The 9,330-nt window shown below is 41.1% G+C and overlaps 1 protein-coding gene across 3 annotated transcripts in view; it reads right to left on the bottom strand.

The window, feature by feature from the left end:
- Positions 1–315: 315 nt before the first annotated feature.
- ZNF608 (zinc finger protein 608) overlaps positions 316–9,330 on the bottom strand; it is an 87,716-nt gene continuing 78,701 nt past the window's right edge. For 2 of the 3 annotated variants that reach the window (XM_074570281.1, XM_074570282.1), the window contains exons 5-10: positions 6,780–9,231; positions 4,589–5,006; positions 3,856–4,028; positions 2,794–2,947; positions 1,464–1,545; positions 316–472 (exon numbers count right to left, since the gene is read on the bottom strand). In XM_074570281.1, the coding sequence (XP_074426382.1) occupies positions 466–472; positions 1,464–1,545; positions 2,794–2,947; positions 3,856–4,028; positions 4,589–5,006; positions 6,780–9,231 (3,286 nt within the window). In that variant the 3' untranslated portion in view covers positions 316–465. Of the gene's footprint in view, positions 473–1,459; positions 1,546–2,793; positions 2,948–3,855; positions 4,029–4,588; positions 5,007–6,779; positions 9,232–9,330 lie in introns of those variants that run through there. The other variant, XM_074570284.1, reaches the window with a different exon arrangement.

The following is a 9,330-nucleotide window of genomic DNA, read 5'->3' as shown; positions in this document are numbered from 1 at the left end:
GAAGGGTATGCAAGGTTCAGGCACACTGATACATAACAATATTTATTTACAACTGGAAAGAAAGAAAAAAAAGAGAAAAAAAAGAAAAGAAAAGAAACAAACAGCCTTTTGCGGTTAACGCTTTCTAAACATGACAAATACATATCTCCTTTACTGTGTGGTTCGCAACTTAGCAGCAGACCCTGTGTGCGAGCCTTGGTACTGATACAAAAAAAGTAAAGAATATATATATATTTTTATATATATATGTATATATATATATACGCATATATATATATATAAAAACAGAAGTCTAATTACAGCAACATTTGTTACTCTGTGATAAAATCTGCAATTTACAAAAATGAAATGACTGGTTTTTGCCTGCCATTAAGGCATTTCAAATTAACACCATGGAACTGATGTCTGTAATAAAGCGCTTCCTCATGTGATCCAGTCACATGACAACGTACATCTCCAAACTCATCATTCTCTGCAAAAAGAAATAAGAATGTTTTAGCATGCAGTATCCTTTTCTCATTGTTTTTTTCTGCACCTCAGATATACCATGAAATACAATCTGCACAGTACTCTCAACCCCAAGAAGGAAAGACAGCAAGCCATGTCCGCGTCCCTCCCTTGCCAGGAACAACACACTAACAAGTAACCTGTGCCGGCATTTATCTTCTGGGTTCTGACACCCTCACATCCATCAGCTTTTTCAGGGTTGCAGAACTTTCTCATTCGAATAATTATAGCTAAGAGCCTTACATGGTCACTTGTTTTCAGAGTCAGCTTTCAGAAAGACACCCATAACCATGGAATGTTACACTACTATTTAATACATTAAACTCTGAAACTTGACATGGCAGCAATGAAGGAACACTAATGTTAAGGATGCTTTTGGTTTTTCACTTGAGATGGGATCATTATAATACAGAAGAGTCTCTTTCCTCTTGAAAAGCAAGGATGATAGTTGAAGGGTAAATTCTACTGAAAACCTAGTAAATAACCAATGCACGGAATGGGTATGTTAACTTAAATACGATGTCACCTCTAATGGACTCCCAAGCAAACCTCTCTGAAAGCAAAATCAGCAAACCAGGCAGACTTGCAGAGTAGACAAAGTCTTTATGTTTTTCTGGAAGTACTTGGATCTAACTGAACATGAACTTTAAACCCATTTCATACATAATTTGGATCTTACATTATGTTTCATAATCACTTGTTTTATCTTAAAAACATAGTCTATGGAAAATCTCAGAAGACAGACTACTTCTTAATGATCTATGTTACAGTTAAAGGACACAACTAAGGACAAAATGTCACCTTAAAGAGAATAAAACTGCAATTAACCCAAAGTCCCTTAAGTACTTAAAGATTGAGTCATACAAGGAACTGCAGACCATCAGGCTATAAAATCTATGATTTGCTTTCTCCTCTCTATGTTAAGATATATAATTTAATATTTACTGGCTATTTACCTTCTTTGTGCAGGAAACATACCAGATGCAGATGCCTGCGCAGCCACCTGCTGAGTGGCAACAAGGGCAGCAGAGGTCAATCCTGAGGGAAAGAAGAAAGGAAGGAATGTTGATATACTTCTGGTTTTAATGGATTTTTGCGCTCAGAGAAATGTTAGGAAGTAACTCTAAGGCAAACAGACAGAAAACCCCACCATCAGAAAATGGTGGGGTTTTAACACTATATAAATGGCAAATACTTCAGGCCACAGTGTTAAGACAGTCTGCCCACTTCATATAGTAAACTGAATTGTCCTTGATAGATATTTTACAAGAAAATACAACATTCCTACTTATTGTATTTCTTTCCAAGAAGTGCACTGCATGATGCCAAGTGGTTTGTATGAGTTCCTGAATAGGAAGCTCAGTAGAAATAATAGGCACCAGGAAACAACAAGAATCAAAAGTCACAGTGAATTACAGAAACGGCATACCAGCTGCTCAGAATACAACGCTTTCATAATAACTTATGATTTTACAGTTTTCCTACTGAACAAGCATAATGCATCCCAAAAGGCATATGGAATCACTGAATCAAACTGAGAAATGTCAAGACTTTTACACAGGAAAAATAACTGCTGAGGCACCAAGTGAACGTAATGAATTAATGTCATTTAGCCACCAATTGTGATAGCATGTATTTTGCTGCATGGGAGGAAATCTCCTTTTAATTCAGCTAGAGTCCAGGGCTACAGAAAAACAGTCAAAGACTGGTATAAAACCTAGGGAGAATGAATCGTATCTTACTGTGCTGCTTTTTCACTGGCTGCAACTTTGTGCGCTGCATTTGCCAAAATACAAAGAGTCCTCTTTCAGATGGTCAAATTATAACAAGCTCAAACCCTTGTGACTGTAATGCCTTGTACATAAAATATGTTCAGTATAAAAAGCTTTTGTCTTTGCTACACTTCTTCCATTGCTTACACAACCCTAATTATACAAAAAGGAGGTTGTTTGGTTTGGTTTTTTTACTGCCTTTCAGCCAGTTAATGTCAGTTTGCAGTACGAATCAAAACGTTCATGTGAATGGTAGCCTACCGGTACATCTTTAATGTACTTTAAACTCCAACACCCAGTTTTGGAAACAAAACTTGGTATTTCTCAGGTACGAAGCTATACATTTGCGCTTAGTCCATGCTGTGAATTTTCAAGCTTTCTTCCTAAATGTAAAGCACTTCTGATTTAACAAGGGGATCTCTATTCAAAATGCTTCATGTAGGCATGATTTCCAATGTCAAGGTAACAACTCCATGAGGCAAGCTAATCCCACCATTGGAAATCTTCTGCTCACCTTGAAATGGGTCATATTGTCCAGGTATAAGGGGGTAACCCATTCCAACATGTGTGTGATGGTGCGTATGGAGATGCCGCTGGCTAAAAGGAGAATGACGGTCTCGTTCCCTTTCTGCTTCCCGTTCACGCTCAGCTGCTGATTTTTCCACAGGCTAGCAGCAGAAAGAAAAACGATGTGAAATTTTTTGAAGGGATGAAATCACAATAAAACCACACTTGCCATTACCTGGCAACTACCTTTTGAATTCAAATGATGAAAGTTATTTTTTCTGAAGAACTATCTCTACTGGATTATTTGCACTTGATTCTAATCCAAAACTAGTCTATCTGGCTAATGGAAGATTTTCTAAGGCACAGAGACTTTGAGGCAATGCACTGCAGCTTGAAGCCACCAGGATGACTTTTAGTTCTGGGCTCCCTTCAGCTTGGCTGACTTGCCAGTGCCTGAACAACCTAGCTGAGCTGCTGAAAGCTGATGTAAATGAATCCTCATCCCTCTTTAATGTACTCTGGGGATCAAGCCTGCTTGAATAGCAAGAAAGCCCTTTTAAAAATAGAATCAGAGTCAGGGACTTGCACACAATTAAAACTAGCACCAACTTATCTGAAAGTAAAATAACAGTATTTGCTCAATGTGGAAGTCTTCAAAAATGGGGACTGGTAATCTGCTATTTGGAAGATGCGGCTTCTTGGCAAATACAGGGAAGGGATATTACCAAACCTCACAGCCCAACTTCTCATTTCATCATCTGTTTCCAAACAGGAGCTTCCTCTTTAACTGCAATCAACTGTGCACCAGGAGGTGTTTCTGACTCTATGGTTCTATGTGAGTCCATTCATTTAAAGACAGGAAGACTCCGAGCACAGAACTGTGTTATATGTGTCACTTCCAGTTTATGCCACGGAAGCATCCTGACTATAAATTGCTTTTATTTTAAGCAGTACTATAAAGAAGAATCATGCATTCAGAGCTTGATGCCAGATTGTGTGCTTCTTAAAATTATGTTCTCTACCCCTCCCCATATATACCACTCTTCAGTAACAACAGATGAAGCCTTACAACAGGGGACTTGCTGCGATACTGGTTGGCATGCTGCTGGAGCAAATCCAGTGCTTTGGACTCAGTGGTTGATTTCGCATTGATGCTTGGGCTGGTATTGACTTTCTCCGCCTCTTCTCTCCCTGACATCTTTCCATAAACTGGATAATGAAATCCTGGAGAGAGATAGGCCCCTGCAGGTAAACAATAAATACCATATCAAATTATTGGGTTTACATTTTGGTCACATCAAGGTGGGAGGAGGGGATGCCAGGACAGAGGATAACATCAAAAATGGATCACATGACTATCAAACGGCATCTTTGCTCTTCAATTTCTTCACCTAATTTACCCTGATGAATGGAGGTTATAAAGAGGGTTCAGCTGATAGCCATTTCAGACATTTATGGGTCCTCTTTAAGTGAAAGGAATAGTAACTATAATGGTTCTGACAGTAAGTGCTTAGAATATTTTTATAGGCAATAAACTATCTGTCAGTCTAACAGCAATAGCAGACTGTCAAGGGTTGAGAAAACTGTAGCTGGGAATTGTGACAGTTCATAAAAGCAACATCTTGTATTAAATCAGTTTCATCTACAGAACTTTCCCTAGTGGAAGCAAAAGCAAAACAAATGTCACCCATGAAGCTTCTAATTTACCCTAGCTACTAACAGAAACATTAAAATGCAGGCTTTACTGCATTTTGAGGGTGTAAATCTTAACTACCGTGCAAGGCAATTTTCAGAATACATACCAGGATAGCTGTGCATTAGGACAGGAGAGACTGCGCGATAGGCTGGATGGTTGGGATCGTACATCTGTGGATAAGGATAAGCATGCAAGTACTGGATATATGACTGATGCTGACTCATTGGTGAGGAAACTGCTACTCTAGCACCCCGAGAGTCCTTCCAATTTACAGGAGTCTTTCGATCATCGTTTTTTATCTTGCTCTCATCCACTGATTGAGAATCAGAACGCTTGACCTCTTTAGGCTCCTCTTTAATGCTCGCTAATGAGACAGGAAGGTTAGGCAGGGAACTTTCCTTGTTAGGTGTTTTTCTAGGGCTGTCTTCTTTTAATTTTTTCTCACGATCAAGTTCTTCTGGTTTTTGCTGATCAAGGTATTTGGGCTGATAGACATAATGATGCCATGTTCGTGAATCTGGATCCTAATATGGAGGAGAAAAAAAATTTTGTTCTGAACTTAGATGTTAAAATGAGATCACTATTGATATTTCGCATACTTCAGTTAATGTATTTTTAATAGCTGTTTTAATAACATATCCCTATTACATAGAGGAGAGGTTTGCTTGCTACAGGGTGCCTTGAGCTCAAAGTCAAACCAATATTCTCATGAAGAAGCAAGAGACTATTATCAAAATTTAATTCAATTGCTTCATCTTATATCCTTCTTCATGCCTTTAACTAGTTTAATCATGAAATACATATGCATTGTATCAAAGTTCTGAGACCACCCTATTCATAAAACATTTTAATTAAATCCCACAGAGAGATTTTCCCACTAGAGAGCAAAAAATACCCGTGAACCACAAAATTAAAGCTGGATAATGATATGCGAGAGCACTTGGATCACCTGGAACGATGAACCTGAAAACCTGATCTAGCTGGGAAGATTCTAATGCTGCCTCTGATATTGCAAACATACAAGAATCAGCGGAAGTCAAACATTAAGGCAGACTTCTTCAGCCACCAGTCTTATTTCAAGTTGGTAAAATTACACATGGGTAAGTATTTACCAGATGAGGACCACATGGTTTAAAGAATATGTACAGGATATCATAAATACATTTTTGCATAATATATTACATAGCCCAGTTTATAAACATGTTATCGAACTAGGTAGGTGAGTTCTTTACAAGACTACACCAAATTAGTACTGAGCAGTAACAGGAAGACTTTTTCCAATACAGGATATGCATGACCTAATTGTAAACATCGTCTCCAACTGATAGACATTTATGGCAGATGCAACAGAAACATAAGCACACAACCAAACGCTTGGACAGGCTGGTTCAAATACTCATTTGAATCAGCAGAAATCTTCCCCTACTCAGGGCTGTACCATCCCACTTCCTTTAGAGCTCCCTAACTCCCACTCACCTGACCCCACTGTACCTTCAAAGACAGCCCGTAAGGGCGAAGTCTGGGATGCACTGTACACCAGACATGAAAGTATCAAGCATTGAGGCCCCGGTTCAGAGCAGAGACAGTCGCATTGCCTTGAATGAAGGCAATGTGACATCTAGGAAGGTCAGCACGAAGCCACTGGATGAAATTCTGGTTCCACTGAAGTCAATGGCAGAACTATCACTGACTTCAATGGAGAGAGGATTTCATCCATTGTGTAGGTCTGTAGGGGCTTGAGGTTGGTTGAGGAGAGAAGGGGAACTTAACTGCTTCAAAAAGGTCACCTTGGGTTAAGATAAAGAGCCAAGCTTCAAGCCAACTCTTCAAAGAACCAGCTCACCCATCCTTAGTAAATGCCAACTGTCATTTAACAAAAAAAAAGAAACACTTCAAACCATGTTTCAAATCTACTTCAAGTCCTCTCACAATGAAAGCTGCTTATTTTGCTCAAAATTTCTCATTTCTGAACTATGCAAATTGCTTAGAATTTACATCTAAAAGAGAAATCTAATTCTATTTTATTCATGCATGTAATTTAAAATAGCCTATTCAGGTCTTAAGCCTGGGTTCTGTCACCACCTTGCAAGATTTTTTTTACTTTTTTTTTCTTTTCAAACAGCTCAACTGAAAGGACTATTGGTCTATTCACAGACTACAGTACTATCCAGCATGAAAAAAGGGTGGAGGTGCTTGTTTGGCTGCAAAGGTAGAAAACCACAGCAGAATCAGGGACAAAATCTTATATGGCTTAAGGATAAATCAAGACACTCTTGTTCAAATTCCCGGGATCTCACCTGTTTAAATCTTGTGGTTGGATCTACTCCCGTTTGCTTCATGGAGTCCATAACAGACTTCATCTCTACAGCCTCCTTTATGAGCTGGTGGTTCTCCATTTGTTTGGCTTTGAAACTGTCAGACTGAAGCTGCTGCTGGTGGTTGGAAAGGATCTGTGATTTGCTCGTCTCCTCACCTTTGTTAGGGACTGATGACCCTATCTTAGTGTTATTTTTGCTGGATTCTGGAGTTGAAGGTGCCTTTGAAATAGTGGCAGATGGAATATTCTTCTGCTTGTTGTCATCCTTCCCAATCTCCTTCAAGGGGGGATCATTTTTCCTTTCACAGTCCCTCCCAGTTTGTGCCATTTTCTGTTCTGCTAGTCTCTGGTCCTCATAGTATTTTTCATACTGCTGCCTGTAAGCAGGGTTAGAGGCCATTAAGGACTTTTGGTCCATATAGAGCCCATAGGCATACTGCCCGTAATAAAGTGACTGAGCAAGTGCAGGGTGTCTTTGCGTTATTACCGACTGATGTTGTGGCTGCAAATTAGAGGAAGTGCTTTCGCTTTTCTTGGCATCCAACGGTTCTGCCTTCTCTTTCTTTTCAGCCTCTTCCTCAGCCTCTTTTTTGATCTTCAGTCCCTGTGGGGTACTGCTGTTCCCAGCTGCTGGGGCACTGACCTGTCCAGAGTGCATGTAACTTGGTGAATAATAAGGATCGTAGCCATGGTAATAGGGAGAATGGGACTCTTTCGCTTGAGCCGATTGTGCTGTGGTTGAAGAATGTCCTTTTACAACACCATCCTTATTAGAAATAATATCCGATGGAGAGCTGGCCTTTGACCTCATGCCCTCTGACCTGCTGTCAGAGCCACCATCATCAGCTGCATCAGAAATATCCGAGTAAGCAGGGCTGTTGGTTTTAGTGGCTGCGCTATCTGCACCGTTTTGTGTCAACACGTGCAGTGGCGCCATGGCAGATTGTCCATTCACCAAAGTGCTGCATTCCATCCTGGAGGCACTCCCTATGGAAGGGCTGGGCGCATTGTCTGTGAACGTGTAAACCTTATCAGCTTCAGCCTTAATACTTGCCATCCTGCTCTCTTGAGACTCTGACAGTCCATTAGCTAACACTTCATTCTTGTTGAGATGGTCCTTCAAAAAATGTCCAGATAAGTCTTTCCCAGACCCTTTTGAATCCTCCAGCTTTCCCAGCTTAGAATCCATCTTGGGGCTTCCCGTCTCTTTGCTTTCTTTGTCCTTCAGCTTTCGCTTCTCCTTTTTCTTTTTGTCTTTGAGTGATGTGAGAGCTGGGTTTACAGTGCTTGGCTCTCCCATAATTGTGGGCTTTGGTTGAATAGGTTTTAGCGGAGGGCTCTTTGGTGTAGCCTGAACAATAGTAGTTGTTAGAGAGGGCAGTCCCGGTATTGTCCCTGTAGTGGTGGTTGTAAAGGCTGTAGTAGGTATAGCTATTAATTGGGGAGGAGTCGGTGCTGGCGCTGGGGCAATGGGCCTTGCTGTTTTCAGTTTGGAAAGGTTTTTATCCACTTTGCAATTGTTGGCTTTCTTGCCTTTATCACCCAAACTCTTCTTCTCGATTAACCCTTCAGCCTCCAATTTGGGCATTTCCGTTTGCAAATTGCCATCTGCTACTGAGCAATTATCCAGTGTGGCTGCCATATTAGAAATTACCGGAAGGCTGTTCAATTCACTGTTCAGACCTTTCTTTTTGCCAGAATTCTTGCCGGTTTTGGAACTGGTAACTGAACCGGGGCCGTTGCTGGTCAGTTCCCTTTTTCCCTTGGGTGTCCCTGGGGTAGTGATGGAGGATGGAGATGTCGGTGCTTTTAGTGGATCAAAGCCTGGCAAATTTGTGCTTGGCTCACTGCATTCAAGTGCCACATTACTCAATGCTTCCTCACAGTCTGAAATTTTGTCTTCACTGTCAGGCTCGAACTCCAGCTTGTTCTCTGGGTCTAAATGTGCATGAGCCTGATGGTATCGTAGTCCATTAATGTGCTTGTACTTTTTGTTGCAGTTGGGGTGAGGACAGTCAATCAGCACTGGAGAAGAGCAGCCTTGGTCCAAAAAAGTAGTCTCGGGTTTCCCCTGTGGGGTGGTGGGAGTGCTTCTAGAATTAGTACGAACGCGTTTTCCAGATTTATTGTCCTCCGAACTGGAGTTCAAATCTAGCTCCATTGGAGGCTTAGTCTTCCTCTTGTTTGTGGATGAGGGGCTGGCTTTGACTTCATCCATGGCGCAGTTTGGGGGTGTCCTGCGCCCACTTGAGTTCAGGCTGCCCCTCCTCCCCTTCCCATTGGCACCACCTCGATTCTTATTCTGAAGTCCTCTGGACTCTGCAAAACTCGCATCGTTCCCAGGTACAGCTGCAGCTGCAGCAGACCTTGCTCGCTTTCCCCTGCCCCGTCCTCCACGCATTTCCAGGTCACTTGTTGGCGATTCACAAAACCTATATAAACAAGAGCAGATTTCATCAGCAGGAACTGTGAACTGAATGAATACCAAAACACCACCACTTCTAACAGAACCTTCACACATGTTAAAGATG

The sequence above is a fragment of the Larus michahellis genome, chromosome Z (genome assembly GCF_964199755.1).
Source record: "Larus michahellis chromosome Z, bLarMic1.1, whole genome shotgun sequence".
NCBI classification, from domain to species: Eukaryota; Metazoa; Chordata; class Aves; order Charadriiformes; family Laridae; genus Larus; species Larus michahellis.
The sequence above is the reverse complement of the archived record's forward strand: the minus strand, read 5'-3'. Positions and strand labels throughout refer to the sequence as shown.